This window comes from Peromyscus maniculatus, chromosome 7 (genome assembly GCF_049852395.1).
Source record: "Peromyscus maniculatus bairdii isolate BWxNUB_F1_BW_parent chromosome 7, HU_Pman_BW_mat_3.1, whole genome shotgun sequence".
Taxonomy (NCBI): domain Eukaryota; kingdom Metazoa; phylum Chordata; class Mammalia; order Rodentia; family Cricetidae; genus Peromyscus; species Peromyscus maniculatus.
This window is the reverse complement of record NC_134858.1, coordinates 36,054,687-36,072,935: the sequence shown is the minus strand read 5'-3', so window position 1 is coordinate 36,072,935 and position 18,249 is coordinate 36,054,687. Positions and strand designations below refer to the sequence as shown.

The 18,249-nt window shown below is 35.5% G+C and overlaps 2 protein-coding genes across 2 annotated transcripts; both read right to left on the bottom strand.

Annotated features, from left to right (window-relative positions):
- Positions 1-4,976: 4,976 nt before the first annotated feature.
- On the bottom strand, positions 4,977-5,990 carry LOC102923765 (olfactory receptor 8D2). The gene has a single exon (XM_006992593.3). It carries the CDS (start codon positions 5,973-5,975, stop codon positions 5,049-5,051), a length of 927 nt encoding a protein of 308 aa, XP_006992655.1. The 5' UTR covers positions 5,976-5,990; the 3' UTR covers positions 4,977-5,048.
- Positions 5,991-15,276: 9,286 nt separating this feature from the next.
- LOC102913869 (olfactory receptor 8D1-like) lies at positions 15,277-16,228 on the bottom strand. Its single transcript, XM_006992567.4, has one exon. The coding sequence runs from the start codon at positions 16,226-16,228 to the stop codon at positions 15,302-15,304; it is 927 nt and encodes a 308-aa protein (XP_006992629.1). The 3' UTR covers positions 15,277-15,301.
- Between the last annotated feature and the right edge of the window lie 2,021 nt (positions 16,229-18,249).

Here is an 18,249-nt window from a genome sequence, read left to right as displayed (position 1 = left end):
CCAAAGTGTCTCCCAAAAGAAAGAATGCCTTTTGTGAACAAATTTGAGGTACATGTTCTACACTATAGTCTTAAGATGATCTGTGAAGACAAAGAAAAAAGAAAAAAACAGATACTCAGGATTTCCAATGAGCCTTTCCACGTTATTTGACAGTCAGAGTGAACATGTGTGTATTGAAATCACCAAATAATACAGCTGGAAATAAAGCTGTCCAATTGCATAATCCCTGTATTCCCCATATCTTAGAAAAACAAAATGGCAAATTAGATTAAAAAGCTAAAATTGTGGATAGATTCAGATTCAGCTGAGGCTTAACTTTAAAGGGTGACTTCATGACTGATCAGTTTGAGTCTTTGGACAAGCCTTTGAATAAGTTTTAAAGTGAAATAAGAATGACAGAACAGCTTTCTAAGAATCCCTAAGAACGATCAATGCCAGAAATGTAAATATTCAGCATATAAAACAGGAATCAATATTTCTAATGTATTAAAAAACTTGAACATGGTCATACAATGGGGAGAGGTGAAAATACACCAGCTTGAAATGAGGACTATAGATTTGTATATTTCTTCTTCATCCTAAACTCTTATCTAAATGAGAATGATGACAATATATTAACTTTTTAGACTATTTGGATTTTAAACATTTCCTAATTTTGGAATTTCAGAGCAAGATCAGAAATACCAAGTAGTATTCTGGAGGTCTGAGGGAAATTGTCACATTGAACAATCTTTATTTTACAGGGTATACTCCGACTAGAGCTTCTGAAACCGGGAGGAAACAAAACAGGACTGTTTGGGGTGGATGGATTAATGGTCTCTCTCTTCATGGTCTGAGATGATTGCTTCACCAGTAAAGTGGCAGGAATTTAAGTTTCCCAAGGGATGATTTATTTAAGGTTGACTTTACCCTTGCTTATTTATTCTGAGAGATATGTATAGATTAATGAGCAAGATACAGAGGTACTAGTAAACACATTCTACAGAGGTGCTTAAGGAAATCAAAAGATTCAGAGTCATGGAAACTCCAGTGAGGTTCTCTGTAGCACAGCTGGTTAAATTTGGACTCAGAATCATTCCTTCAGATTGTGTGACATAGTCATAAAATAGTAACAAGAGATGATGATAGAAAAAGAGACAGGAAGACATTATCTACTGGACAGAATACCGAACCAAATATTTCTAGGTAAAGCTGAGTTATTGCATGTGAGTGAACATGGTCCTTATGCCAACTGTTCCTCTAACAGACTGTTGCCATAAACTGGGCACTTACCTAGGAACTTCACAAAAAGAAAACTTATTAGAATTTGCTTGTTTTCTTTTTCATGTAACAGATAATTATTATGACATTCAAACAAATGCCTCCTGTTTTCACACACACATTAGTGTCAAGGGCTGAAATTATACTTTTTGGTTCAAGTGAATTATTAATATTCATCGAATATAACAAACTATCTGTGTCCTGATGCAGATACCCCGAGCTTCCCAGAACCCATCAGCATGAGTGTGGTGTAATGTGGAGCTCTTATATGATGCTTCTGAGACTTTGTACTTATTTGAAGTAGAAAATATTCACATGCACACAAATCCCCTAAAGTCTCCAGCATTCAAAAACAGCCCGTAAGAATGACTTCTGTGACTCCAGTTGACAACTGTCCCAAGAGTAGTGATGGTTGAAAAGAAGGTCATATTATGTATTCACATGTTATCTAGGAAGATGCAAAATTAAGTCAGATGTTAATTGCTGGTTCTTGACTAAGATTTTATTTTATTTTTCATACATAAAGGAATTTCTTTTAGTTGGCTTTGAGTAACATAAGCAAAACAAAACAAAACTGTTGACAGTTTATTTGATCAGCCTTGAGAGAGGAGGTTTGTTTATGAGGAGGAAGTAAACAAGGTCTTAGGCACTCAAGGAATCATTACCATGTGGCCGAGGCAGAAACACTCAGGCTACTCCCATTGTCTCAAGAGCAGATACCCTGAGATTTTCAAGATTTTCCTTCAACAATATGTTTAGAGATTTGTCATCCCACTATTATACAGAAAATTCTTCTTGTTACCTCATTCTCTCATTATTTGTAGCTTGTTGTGGTTATTGAGGAAGAATTTTGCTGTGTAGCCCAAGGACTCAGCTTTAAAATAATCTTTCCTCAGCATCCAAGCACTTGGATCAAACACGGGCCTGATTGCTTTTGTTCTTTTTGTTAATTTCACTTCCTGAAAATATATTTTTCCATATAAGAGATCCTGTAGGGTTTCCCTTCCCTCTACTCCTAACAATTCCTCCCAATCTCCCCTCCCATCTGAATTCACCCCCTTGCTGTCTCACATTAGAAAACAAACAGGCTTCTAAGGGATAACAATAACAGGGGATAAGATTTAAAAAATCAAATAAGACAAATTCAACAAACAGAAGGAAAAGAGCCCAAGAAAGGGAACAAGAAACAGATAAGAGATGCAGAGACCCACTAATTTGCATACTCAGGAATCGCAGAAAAACACTAAGCTGGAAGACATAATAATATATATGCCAAGGACCTGTATATTTGCATGATATAAATTAAAAACTAAGTTTTAAAAAGCCCCGGCACAGTATTATGAGACAAGAATGACCAAAAATACAACTGAGTTCATTTTCTGTTGGCATCTACTGCTGGGAAAGGGGCCTATCTTTAAGAGTAGTTTGTTTCTCAGTGAGACTCCCTTACCAAAATCAAACTTTCATTTGTAAATGGTTATCAATTAGGGACAGCTTCTAGGCTAGAGTGAGGCATATGTCAACTTCTCCTTTCAGCTCCAGGATATAATCTGTTGCAGACTCCTACAGGCCCTGAGCATGCAGCCGCTGTCTCGATGAGTTCATTTAAAAGGCCTCTTTAACTAAGAGTTCTCCATCCTCTCTGGCTCTTCTACTCTTCCTGCCTCCTCTTCCACTTCCAGGATGCTTTCGTATTATGGTCTTTTATTTGGTGTAATGAGACATTTTACAGATATAGTTTTTTCTTGGGTACCTTGGAGAAATCTTCAGTCTTAAGTATCTCTTTATTTGTAAGAAGCCTGATTAAATTTAACCACACTAAACATGTACTTTTTCATTTGAAACACAATTTGTTGAGGGTGGAAAACTGCAACAAAAGGACTCAAGGAACACATGAAGGATGAAAAACAACACAGATACAGATAATCTGCAGAAAACACTTTCAGTTTCTCTCAATACAAGAGGTGTAAGTGTAGAATATGCTTTCATTTTTAGACACCTAACGAAATCCTCCTGTGTACCTGTCCCATGGAGATTCATCCCAGAATCCAAAAGAGATGCTACAAATGGCTGGGATTCTAATCCGAGGGATATAATTGAATCTATATATGCGGAGCTCTTTCAGTCTGTTCACTTTATTGTTCTATGCAAGCTAATTCTCTGCCTCACTTCTTGCCTGACTTCTCACATTTCTAACCAGAGACTCCTTGCAATCCTGAGAAAAGTTAGAAAACCCTCAAGGCCATAGCACATTCCTAGAATAGACAGTAAGGAGCAGAGCCATTACCATGGTAATGCAAGGTTCCAAGATCTCAGGACCAGAGGTAGGGGGCTGAGTGCCCAGTTCCACAAACTCTGAGACATAGCTTTTTGTCAGCAGACTTGGTAAGTGAATAATTGGCAGGCTTTTCTTTGGGTGTTTTGTGTTATTAGCCATGGTAGACACCTGCAACTCTGACCTTGTGCATAACTGTGAAGTTTTAAACTTATGATCCATATACACAGGCCTTTAATCTGGTTTGAAGCTGATCTGAGGTATATTTGAACTAAATACGCTGCAGTCTGTGTTAGACTGCGGAGAGATTATTATTTTCTGTGTTAGTCTAAGGAAAAGGAACAGAGCAGGCTTTAAGTGTCTACAGTCTCATGGGACAATGGATCTGGCGATGAAGCATATCCTAGAATATTCTCTATATATCGAAATTATACAGCTAAATGGAAAGCCATCTTCCTGACCACTCACAGATACATGTGCCCGTAAGATTGAGATGTAATCATGAAATTACATATACATATTTTATGAAAATGCATGGTAATGGGAAGATACCATAACTGTTATTGTATAAGAAGTTTACAAGAAACAGCCAATTCATTCAAGGCAGTAATTCCAAAACACCTTATGTGACAGTTTCCTCCACCAGAACCTTTGGTTCTGATAGGCTGACCTTCTGAACAAGAGTTGTCACCTCCTATATACTCCTATGCCCTTTGGCTATGAACAGCTCTCATGAGACATCAAGGCTCTTTTTTTTTTACACGTTTCCCATTTTTATGCAATCATCTAGTACATTCAGTGATATTTCTTCCATCACAGCAACTCTTTTTCTCTACATACACCTTATAGTATGATATGCAATGTGATGGAAATCACTCTTCAAAAGAAGTATTGACAAAATGACAAAGCATTGCCTTAAACTCTGTAATGACATTTTACAGTTGTTGCAATGATTTCCTTATATGTGGTGGCTTAAATTTACAGGAACTTCTTAAGCTACAGTTCTAGAGACATGTTTAAAATTTAAATTAACTGACCTAAACTGGTGCTTAGACTGCACTTCACACTCTTCAAACAGGCAACAAGAGAAGAGATATACAAATAGCTCTGGGCTTCTAGCAGGTGCTGGCATCCCTTGCTGGGAGTTTGCATCACTCCAGCCTCTATCTTGTGGCAATAAAGGGACAAGAACATTCAGGAAGACATTTCTTCAAATGTAGCAATGATATCTTTACTTTCCAGCCAGTGAGTGCACTATTTTTATTATAATCAAAATATTACAATGTTCCAAACCTTCCTCTCACATCAATTTCCATTCCATTTTAACATTTATAAGGATTCATTATCAATCAGTAAGTTATATTACTTGATAGTGCACTAACATGCCTCAGATATTCTCAAGTATAAAATAATCATTTCTCAAACAATGGTGACTGTTTTCTCTGTAGGAAAGAAAAATATACAAAGAAATGACGAGAACTTCTCATCTTTCATTATTTTTCACCTCCCAATTTTAGGATGACTGCCTTCCCCCAACCATCTTTTTCAATGCATTCTTTACATCCTTGTTCCGCAGGCTGTATATTAGGGGATTCAGCATTGGGATCACTGTGGTATAGAACACAGAAGACACTTTCTCCTCTTCCATGTTATTACTGGAAGGTGGCTTGAAATACATGAATGTTATAGACCCAAAGAAGATTCCCACAGCCATAATATGGGAGCTACAGGTACCAAAGGCTTTGGAACGTCCTTCAGTGGAGCGGATACGAAGAATACTATTTAGGATGAAAGCATAAGAGATGATGACAGCCAGTGTAGGAGCTAGGGTATTAATTCCACCAATAATAAATAGCAGTATCTCATTGATATGGGTACTGGAACAAGACAGAGACAACAAGGGCAAGATGTCACAAAAATAATGGCTGACAAGATGAGACCCACAAAAGGACAACATTGTCATGCGTGTGGTATGGACAGTAGCCCCAAAGAAACCCAGTGAGTACACCACAGCCATCATTATGGAACAGACCCTATGGGACATGACAATGTTGTAAAGCAGTGGGCTACAGATGGCAACATAACGGTCATAGGCCATGGCTGTCAGGAGGTAGCCTTCTGCAATGACAAAAATGAGGAAGAAGTAAAGCTGAGTCATGCACTCCAAAAAGGATATGATGTTCTTCTCAGACACAAAGTTCACCAACATCTTAGGTGTAATGACAGAGGAGTAGCAGAGGTCAATGAAGGATAAATGACTAAGAAAATAATACATTGGAGAGTGAAGTTGAGAACTAATGGTGATTAGAATGATCATGCCCAAATTTCCCACCACTGTGATCACATATATTACAAGAAACAGGAGGAACAGAGGGACCTGAAGCTCTGGACGTTTTGTTAGCCCTTCAAGGATGAAGTCAGTCACTGAAGAATCATTCATTGTAGCCAGTACTTATAAAATATTATCTATAAGGAGAATGGAGAGAAAAGGTTGACGGTCACTATTAATTTCTGAATCTTACTGATGGATTGCATCTCTGATAACCCCATTTCCTCTTACCTTTGTGTACTTCATAAACAGATTTTAGAATTACTTCTTTATTTTGTGAAATTAAAATATAATGACAGCATTTCCCTTTCTTTAACAATGTAAGTACTTCAGATAACAATATGCACAGTCAGACCAATTATTGTATTTGTATAATTAAAATACAACTACCTATCCTTTTCATCTGAGTACATGCGAAGGGAACCATCAACTTTGTGATATTTTAGTTTCAATCATAGCTTAGAAAATCTAAAAACAATCTCTTTCAGATTCTCTTTATATGAGTCAAAATCACAATCACTAAACCCGAGAGTACCCACACAATAAAGTGAATCTCCAAAGCTGGGAGCACAGACACAATTAAAGGGAGTCTGTGTTTAAAATAAAAGATTATTGAAATTGGTCTATTTACCCTAGACTTGCAATCTTTCACATCTCTTCTCAGAAGAGGAAGCAAGACTAGATAAAGGCATTCTCCTTGGTATGGATGTAAGAAAGAGAAACATGTTAATAATGTTGAACCATAAAGTATAGCTGAGCCCAGCACTGTCCTTGAAAGATCAAAGCAGAGCTGACTTCCAGGTGTAATATCTAAAACACCAATAAATCAATGTTTCCTTCATGTGCTTTTTTTTCCCTTGCAACATTTGAAGCCAACTTTTCGCTGACCTTTCTTTCTAATCTATTAGATCAGAATGGCATGCTTTCTTGATTTTTGTTTAGTATCTCCTAAGTTCAAATATAGTTGAAATATATGGTTTTAAAAAGTTCATGTTTATAATTTTTATTGAGTAATTTTGTATTGAAACAGTCCCTTCAGGCAGCAGAGATGGCACAACAGTTAAGTGCATACTACTCTTCCAGAAGACCTGAGTTCATTTCCTAGTACCTATCTGCATGCTTGCACCCATTTACAACTCCAGTCCCCAAGTTTCATCTTCTGGTTTCTGCAGGCACCAGGCATGCAAATGATGCATTGACATACACAAAGACAAAACATCCATGCACATCAAATTACTATAATAAGATAAAATGTTTCTAAATTTACGAAAGGAGAAAATATGTCAGAAAATTGATGACTTTAAATTACATATTTTTTTAAATAAGAGACAAATAAATTGAGAAAACATTCATGTTTACAATAGATATCCTACCTTTATTTTGTAATTTTAAAGCATTCTTAAAGTTAAAAAAGAGTAGAGAAAGTTGTTTCAGTATGTTTTTGAAATTCTTCTACAACTTATTAAAAGTATTCAGTGTATCTGTATATTTTAGAACAAGATTTGATGAGATATTATTGCACTTGATACAATAGGATATTATTTTCAAGAATAGAGTAATGAATCTGAATCATGAAAAAAAAAAAGTGATTCTCTAGCCTGGGCTGCATAGCAAAGTCCTGTCTCGGAAAACAAAACAAAAAGGACCATACTTTTAGGATAATTTCAGAATTACTAAGGTGTTCAGTCCTGTTTAGAGTGGAGTATCTTCAGATGGAAGCTCTGAACTTCATCACTTAACCATAGGAATCAGACTGAGAGATTTTTAATTTATACCAATAGAAAGGTTCCATGCAGCACAGCAGAAAGAGGCATACAACAGCTTTTGGCACTTAATAGATACCACAGTTTTGGTTATGTGCAAACATTACTGGCTGGATTTCCTTTTGTAAGGAAGAGTCATCCAAATAAACTATAGATGATTTTGAGGTTTCAATTGCTCATTTGATGGAGCAAACAAACTCCATCACTGCATGTTTTGGCAGAGCCCAATAGAAGATGATCAGGAACATCTCCCTTATTTGGAGATGCTTATTTAGTGAGTTGAAACCTCAGGGTTAGAAAACAGTATCAGAAAATATCTATACAAAACCAGTATAGAGATCATAACATCCAAGTACTAAGATTCATTCTCTTACCCACTCATGCTTATTCACTCTTAGCATCCTACTCTTTTTGTTTGTTTGTTTTTTGTTTTTTTTTTTTTTTGGTTGGTTTTTTCGAGACAGGGTTCCTCTGTGTAGCTTTGCGCCTTTCCTGGAGCTCACTTGGTAGCCCAGGTTGGCCTCGAACTCACAGAGGTCCACCTGGCTCTGCCTCCCGAGTGCTGGGATTAAAGGCGTGGGCCACCAATGGCCAGCAGCATCATACTCTTTAAGTAAATACTTTTGTTGCAAATGCAAGAGGTAAAAATAAAAGAGCAAACTTAGAAAGATTTAGGGAGACAAGTGAAAGTGCTTAATTCCAGCTGAGTATTGTTAGAAGGGCAGCTTAACAACAATGAAAGGGAGCTACTAATTCAATTGAAAAATCAGTAAAATCATTAAGTCCTCCTACTGCAAATTTATCTAGATCTCAGAAAATTTGGTAGTGTTAGAGTAGACAGGTATTTCTAAATAGTTCATGTAAATATAATTTATATGAATGTGTTTTGACATTGTCATCTGAAAGAGCAAGGAGAGCCTGACATATTAAAGTCCCTACTTAAGTAAACCATAGTGGAAATCACAGATGAGAAAGATAAGATATTATATATGCAATCTTTGACTGGCAATAAAATATTATAAACAATGTAAGTGAAAATGAGCAACATCCAATTGCATAGGACATGTGCTCTCTGTAGGAAGATAATGAGATACTGATTTTTGGCTATTTCCCCCCTCTCTGTTCTGGCACCCACAATTCTATTGTCTTTGTAGTTCAATAATATGCAATGGTAGTAAATAGAACACATCATTTAAAATAATGTTCAATATGTAAGAATACAGATGCTCACAAGGTCTATTAAGTTTCCCATGAAATAATCAGCATTTAAATACATGTATCTATCTATCTATCTATCTATCTATCTATCTATCTATCTATCTATCTATCTATCTATCTATCTATCGATAGATAAGTAAATAAATAGGTTGATAGATAGATAGATGGGCAGACAGACAGGCAGACATGCAGACAGACAGGCAGAGATATAAAGACAGAAATTGAGAGAGATGAAGTATGTGTCTAAAGTGAAAATATATGTTGGGGTGTTGCTCCTCTGTTAACATAAAATATGGAAATAATTTCTATAAAGCCCTCACTTTTAATCATATGACTAGAATGGTGTACAATCAGGCAGACAATGAGCAAATGACAATATGTTAAATCCATGATATGCCATGATTTTAGAGTTGTTGGTTTTTTATGCAATGGTTGTGGTTGTAGTCACATAAACAGTAAGTGAATATAATCTAAAAAATGCTATATCACAAATGATATAGCATAGTGTTAAGAATTTTAACATCACTGTGGAAATATTCTTCATGGATTCAGATTTTAGGTTACTTCATTTTAGTCATTAACTACATATTAATTACCTCGGCAGTGTATATATTTTGTGGAATTCCTTTTAGAGAATTAAATGAGACAATGTAGGTTTTAATTTAATTTTCAAAGTATGATATGTAAAGTGTTATGGTTAGTAAGGTGAAACTACATTATGGATGAGCAGATTATTGTTAAGACTGTTTGAACTCTAACACTCAGATATAATTCAAAATTTATTTACCCTTCTGAGAAATTTGAATCTACTTACCTTAAGATGTTTGCTTCAAACACAGAGATCCTATATTGTTTGGAAATGTTGATCTTGGATTTAGAAATACACAAGTAATCCATTCCCAAAGGTGCACAAACTCTGAAGATTTGCCCCCTGTGTAATACACAATTAATAAAGAAAGCAAACAAGGGTTTTAATGATCTCAGTAACTTTTCACTACCTCAGGGATTGAACACTATTAACAAAACTCAGTAATATATCCCATGCTCTCTTCAGATAATAATCTAGAATTTATCTATTTTTTATTTACATATCTATCTATCTATCTATCTATCTATCTATCTATCTATCTATCTAACTATCTATTTATTTTTGTTGTTATCTGGTTTCTACTCTAGTAGATGGCAGTCAGTCTTAAAGGGATTTACTCTCTCGGGAATAATAGATTTTCCTATTCACTGGTCTATATGTTTCTATCACAGCATCTGTGGAGATACATAGTGCCTCAACTACTATTGCTAAAAGACTAAATGTAATTAGAGCATCCTTTCCTGTGAGATAAGACTTGCCTCAGGAATTTAATTAGTTTAAACTACTTGTTCAAATTCCAACTTTCTGCTTTATGACCTAGATCCACATAATCTTTAACATTGTGTGAAACCATTGGCCACTCAAAATATGTGAGATCTTGCTCCTAGTATCCCTTTCTCATATTTTCTTACTTGGTTGAAACAAAATATATTCTGAGCCAGAATCTTATTGTTTTCCAAGCTCACCTAAAACTCATGATATCCCTTGCCCATCCTCCAAAGAAGGCATGCACCACCATACTTAGCTTTAATTTAAATCAATAATTAGTTCTTTGAGACTGTTTTGTTAATAATCAGACCCCTCAAAATCTTTTGAGATGGATTCCTCATTTCCTATTGACATAACCTTGTGTCAGATTTATTTATTTGTTTGTTTGTTACAACCTCAAGATAATTGGTGATGTACACATAATCTTATGAGCTGTCTTCCATTGGTATGGTTGACTTATCAGGTGCTACATTCTAAGAGAAAACTGTCTCTCCCTCTCTAGCAGCTAACAATTGCCAATAATTCCAAGGCTAGGGGTAGGAGCTTGAGTTTAGCTCCCCTCTCCAAGCTAGGATGTGGTCTGGCTTGGGTTTGCACAAGTCTTGCACATGCTTTCATAATCACTGTGACTTCCAGTGTGCAACTGTCCTCTCAAAAGTTTTATATTTTTATTTTTATTTTTTTTATTTAAAATGTTATTATACCATTTCCCGTTCCCTTTTCTCACTCCAAAATTTACCATGTATTTCCATTTTCTGCTTTCTTTAATTCTTTAATTCATGGATGCCTCTTCTTTAATTCTTGAATACATAGAAACACACATATATACACACACTTAATGCATGCATTACTAAATTTACAAATGAAATATGCTCAGTGCACTTAATGTTATTTGTATATTTATATATGATATCAGGGATGACAATATTGGCAAACTTATTTTAGAGTATCAAGATAGCCAACCTTTTTTTAAAGCATGAAATAATATTATTTTACAGTTTACTATAAGTTCAATATAAAACTTTGCTTAGCATATGAGACTGAGATCTAGGAGTTCTAAGCCATCTATTTCTTTGTTGATTATAAGTTTATTCAGTCCATTTAAAATCATAGTTTGACAAGTAATGGTTCATTAAAAATTTGCCTTCTCATCTGTATTTTGCAATTTCATGATATCCTAAAGATATATGATGCATATCTGCTAATTCTGTGTATGTTTCCCTTTTCCAGTTTAATATTAATTTAAATTTTCTCAATTAAGTTTGTTGTGTTTTTTATTTTATTCGTCATTAATATTATCAATTTTTAATTTTGTTGTTCCTATGTTTTATTTTATTATCAATATATACATGCATACATACATTATATATTTGCTTGACCACACTGGATTGAATGTAGGTGGGTTATTCTAGACAATTGCTCTCTATTGAGCTTCATACATCTTGAGTTTTCCTTTTGCTTTTTATTTTGAAACAGGCTGCAACTAAATTGTTGAAGTTGACCTTTAACTCACTTTGTAGTTTTGCTGTCCTCTACCTCTACCTTTCCAGGAACTCAGAGTACAGGTATGTGCCACCTGGTCCAGCTTCTCCTAAATATTTATTATTTAAATTATATAGTACCCTTAATATTATATTGTTATTAAAGCATTATTATTAAATAATATTAATACTATATCATTATTTCAGTAAAATTTACTGTTGTTTACTATCTAACTTTAACATACTAAAGTCAGAATTTTTTTCTTTAGAAAGAAAATTAGCTCAATGAAATTAGCCATGTCATAATTAGGGTTTCTAATTGCTGTGAAAATACACCATGACAGTAGCAACACTTATGAAGAAATCGTTTAATTGAGGGGGTTCACTTACAGTTTCATAGATTCAGTCAATTATCATCAAGGCAAGAAACATGGCAGCATGCAGGCAGAGGTTGAGCTGGAGCTGAGATTTCTTCATCTTGCAGACAACAGGAAATCAACTGACTGTCACACTTGAGAAAAAAAAAAGACCTCAAAGCCAGCCCCCATAGTGAAACACTTTCTCTATCAGAGCCACACCTCCTAACAGTGCCACTTCCTTTGGGGGCCATTTTCTTTCAAACCACCACATGCCTCTTAGCATTGCCTTAGCTGTGTCATACAATTTGGGGATATATGTCAGAGTCAGTTCTAAATGTATTCTAATTTTCCACTTTATTGTAATATTTATTTACCCTGTCATTTTTCCTCATCATTTACATTAGTACATTGTTGTTTTGTGGTAAAATATTAGTCTTGTGAATAATGGAGTGGTTTCATTCATTTTTGTCACTGTTATTCATGTATCTTAGCTTCTAGTAATATTGTGTTTTCTTTACTGTGCTTTCACTCAGCAGGCTTTTTTCACTTACATCGTTTTTATTAAATTAAATATGATTTGTTTGTATTTCCTTTTTTCTTTTCACATTTGAAATTGTCACATTTCAGAGGTCTTCCCTGAATTTTGTGAGTACTCTTGAATTACCAATGCTTAAAGTAATCTGTGCATAACTTCCACTCAAATAATTAAAAGGCTAGAAACTACTATGTCACTAATCTACCTCCTTTTGTGTATTTTTGCTCTCTGATAATGAATGTCACTTTGTTATGAAATATGCTTGGTGTTTGTTATTTTCTTGGGAAAATGCCTTTTTAAATTTACCTACATGTTCATCAACTTCATCCCATATCTTGTTGTTTTATGTTCTTTCATTTATTCCTAGCTCCTACTTCTAAAGTGTGCTTATCTGTTCACTGTTTCAGTGAGAAGGTCTTGTTAGTGAAGTAAATGCCCTAGTTTATGTATTAGAATGTCTGTATTTTATGATTATTAATGAATGTCAGCCTCCATGTGTGTAGGATTCTAGGTTGATATGCCTGTGTACAACCCAATTAAGTTCATTATATCGAGAAAACAAATAAAAGAAAAAAATGAAAGTGGAAGGGAGACTAATTGGCAAGGGGAGAGGAGAGATGATCTCTCTCTTAGGAGTTGAGAGGGGCATAAAAGAGGGTAGCAAGTTGGAAAATGTTCAGGAATTCTATATACATGTATATGTCTTTATTTTCTTTCAAAATATTATGCTTTTCTATGATATTTATATAGCCTTGTATAATTGAGGTTTATTTTTAGCATGTGTATGAATCTGTGTCTCCTTTTAATGTTTGGAGTAACTCTTGGCCATTATGAACCAATGAAAGACTTGCCGGTTCTCTCTGTCTGGAGCTTTCAGATCTCTCTCTCTCTCTCTCTCTCTCTCTCTCTCTCTCTCTCTCTCTCTCTCTCTCTCTCTCTCTCTCTCACACACACACACACACACACACACACACACACACATACACAATCACACACACACATACACACATACATAATCACACACACACACATCACTGTCTTTTGTTATTTTAGATAATCTTCTGGGCACCATATGTTCCTCAGATCCATGTAAAAATTTTCCTATCTGCCTTTTAATTTCAATAATTACACATTTCTTACCTCTTTCCAAGAGTTCCATTTAGTTCTAATTACAACAATAAGCCACTGTCTTGTAGTATTTTGGTGTTTTTATTTCTTATTATCTTTTTATAATCATATTGATTTTAAGCATTTTTAAGTGTGCAGCAGACATTCAAGAGCATAATAAATTACTTTTTTTTCAGAGAAAATGGAACTGTGGACCATAAGATATATTAAACACAAAATAGCAACTTTTAATGCAAATTTGGTGGTAGTGATACTAATCTTTTTTTAAAAAGATGTTCTAGGACTGGAGAGATGGCTCAGCCGTTAAAAGCTAGGCTCACAACCAAAAAGACATTCTAAATCTTTCAATTATATAGTTAACAATTACTGATCTGGTGACATTCTCACCTCTTCCTAGTGATAGATATAAGTGTGCGTTAACAGTTAATGCTAAAAAAAAGTAAACATTATTTCTCTTGAGGTATCAATTAAGAATGGCCAATTGTTTGTGTAGTAAAGGTAGGGCCGAGATCAGTGTTGGATTTCATTCAAGTGGTGCTCAAAATATCCTTTGTAAATCCATAATCTATTAACAGAGATCACTGGTGTCCTAATGCCTTCACTTATTACATATACATCTTATATCACATGGTAAAATCATTTTCTGTTTTTAAAAATTATTTCTATATTTCTGAGGCAAGGCTCTGGATTTGGATTTATGCTAAGGTTTCTTACAGAGAACTTTGGTATTTTTCATGCACCCTGTGTTATTATCTAGAGTGAAGGAACAAGATTATGACAAATAACCAAATATTCTAATAGACATAATTCCAAACTGCTCTCTAAAATATTTATTTTTATACCCTCTGGCAAAAGCTCCTCTAAACACTAATGAGAAAAGTTTCCCTTTACACTGAACAGTGATAAATAGAGACTCATGACTGCCTGGGATGCTGAGAATAAGTGATAGATAATTTCTGAAGCTTAAGCAAGTCACTTGTACTGCTATGCTCTCTAAGGCTCAAGAAACATTTCAGATGCAAGACAGAGGGAATGCAAGAGGTAGAAATTAGGAGAAAGGCAGTATATGTATATCCTCTATAACACAATCATTGTACTGATGAACTAAAAGAAACTAGGACTACTTCTACTGAGCTTACACAACAGATATCCACTCATAGTTATTCATATGTAGTGGAAAGATACCTGGAACCACACCACTTTCACAGAACTACAGACACAGAAACATATCAATAAGCAATGATTGAACACAAGAGGGGAAGACTGACATTAGAGAAAAATCTGAATTGTTATTTCACTTATATGATAAAAATAATCAGTGATGCTCTCAATACACTAATAAATGCTTTACAAAATAATTTCCATTATTTGGAAAATTGAATCAACAATACATTGTAAAACAACTTAAAAAGTACAGATACGGGTGTAGTCAGGAAATATAGTGTTTGCCTAATACCCAGTTTGCTCTGATGTTAACCCCAGAACCACAAATATTGATAAGGACATATTACAAGGGTAAAGTAAAAATAAATAGAAAGAACATATTTTCAGTAGAACAATTCTCTTCTCACATCTATCATTTGCCAAATGTAAGACTTATTTCCACACCAAGAATCTGCCCAAGGCTTTCTTCACATCTTTGTTCCTTAAACTATATATTAATGGGTTCAGCATGGGGATCACTGTGGTATAAAACACAGAGGACACCTTCTCTTCCTCCAGAGTATTACTTGAAGGAGGTTTGAAATACATGAAAGTGATAGACCCAAAGAAGATCCCCACAGCCATGAGATGAGAGCTGCAGGTTCCAAAGGCTTTGGACCGGCCCTCTGATGACCTGATGCGAAGGATGCTGCAGAAGATGAAGACATAGGAGATGGTAACAGATAGGGTGGGAAACAAAGTGTTGAATCCTGCAATGATGAAGAGGAGCAGCTCATTGAGATGTGTGTTAGAGCAGGAGAGGTTGAGGAGGGGGAGAACATCACAGAAGTAATGGCTTATGATGTGAGATTTACAGAAGCTCAGTCGCATCATAGCACTTGTATGTGCAATGGCAGACAAAAGGCCTAGGATGAAGGCAACCAGAACTAACAGGGAACAGAGCCTAGAGGACATGATCACATTGTACAGCAGTGGTCTGCAGATGGCCACATATCGATCATATGCCATAGCAGTCAGGAGGTAACACTCAGCCACCACAAAGATCACAAACAAAAAGAGCTGAGCCATGCACTCAGAATAGAGGATCAAGTTTTTCTTCCCAAGAAAGTTCACCAGCATTTTGGGTGTAATGACAGTGGAATAGCAGAGATCAACAAAGGATAAGCTGCTGAGGAAATAATACATGGGAGTATGCAGCAGAGGGCTGACTGTGATGAGCAGGATCATGCCCAGGTTCCCCAGGACTGTTACCACATAGATTCCCAGGAACAGGAGGAAAAGGGGAAGCAGGAGCTCTGGCTGCTGGGTTAATCCCACCAATACAAACACAGTTGCAGTAGAATGATTTCCCATGCTCATCCTTTGAAGATTTCTGTGGAAATAGAAAATAAGATTTTAGTTTACTATGATACCAACATGAATATACCTGATCTCAAATGCAACTAAAATTACATTATGGAAGGCCTTATTCCTCTTCCAGATGAAACCAAAGCTTCAAAGAGAGATTAGAGGTTACCAATGTATTGTTTCATCTCTATTTCATGAACCTCTACTATATCTCTTTTAACATTCTAAGTCAATTGTGATTTTTAGATCACAAAATGAACTTCTTCCTCACTGACACAGATACATTTGCCTCCTGGATTTAGCAGCAAAATAAAAAAAAAAATGAATTCTTCTATAGAGAGAAGGAAGCATTTGCTGACAGGTGAAGAGTAGAAATTCTGTGTACGTTTACTCATGGATTTAACACCACAGCTCAAGGAACAGAGACAGAGGATTGCTGTTGCTTTGAGACCAGTTTTGGTTGCATAGGGTGTAGCATCAACTTGGGTTTTAGTGTTAAACTCTTTCTGAAAAACAAAGAAACAAACAACAAAAAACAAGCCAAGTGATTCAACCAAACATAATTTCAATAAAACAAATCAAGCAGGAATAAAAAGTTGACAAGATTATGGAAAATTCTAACACTGTTTCTCTGGTGTCTTTATACAGAGATTTCTTCAACATACTCACAAACAAAAAGGAAAGGTTGAATCCCCAATCCCACTGCACTGGAAACAAATTTTATATTCAGCTGGATGGAAGGTAGATATGGACATATGTAAAAATGATTAAGTTACTCCAAGAAGGAACATGACTCTAACCTGGAGTACTCAAGCAAATCCTCCTGGATCCCTACAGTGTTGGTAATGCCTTAAGATACTGCTCTTTTTGCACTGCACTAGGACATTGTTTCTTCCCCCAAGGTTATCAAGGAGAGTTTTCTCCTGCTCAACCATTCTCAAAAACATCAGCTGTTCATTTAGTACCCTAGTCATAAGCAAAGAAGCCATCACTTATAACCTTTAAAACAGATAGACAATCATTATAAGACAGGAGCATTTGCTGCTGAACATGCTAGGAAGAATTTTATTACTATAAACTTGACTCTTCTAGTAATTGATTCACACAGTGCTTTTGACCCTGGATCTGAACAAAAAAAAATCCTATGGTACATTTCTTCCCTTAAGAAACATCAAAATCCAGTGGGTTCACCCTTTTTGAGTGTGAAATGTTTTACTGATGGAGCCTTATTGAATGACAGAGTGTGTTTTTGGAGTACAGTTAAAAAAAGGCAGCTGGAGGTAATGATTAACCTCCTCCAGTCTCTCTTCTTCCTTTCCCTCTTTCCTGCCTCTTTCTTCCTCACACATTACCTGTTGTTTCCATGTGTTTTACCTACATTATGACATTGAATTCTTGGGAAAAAAAACCAATGGAAGGGTTTAGCACTTCTGTTGTAGAAATCCAAGATCAAATAATTTAAGTAGATTTGGGATTTGAGCCCTGAGTATATGTCTCCAAAACAATCATTTCACCAAATAATATAAGTCATGGTTGATATTTTACTGGCAATTGTCATTTAAATCATGACAAACCTGGGAGGATGAGTGATTGCCAATGTGAGTCATTTCAGATGTCAAAGGATGCGCCAGATTTTTAAAGCTTCCCACCAAGGGGAATTCTAGATGATGTGCATGAGGAGGCGCAAAGAGTCCCTTTGTAGTGAACTACTTGAGGATGGAGCTCATCCTAGATAACTTAACACATCTAGAGAATAATTGCAACAATGACCACTCTGTCCAAGAATTTTATCTAATTTGGAGAAAATTTGGTTTGGGGAAAACAGAAAAGGGAAAATAGATGTTTCCAGCTTTAACAAAGCTTATCAAAAGGGATATTAAATATTGGGAAAAATGAAATAATTCTCTCCCAAAGCATCTCTCAAAGGGAAGAACTACTTGTAATAAACAGCTTTGAGATACATGTTCTGCACTATAGTCTCAAGATGATCTGTGAAGACAAAGACAAAACAAGCAAGCAGATACTCAAGATTT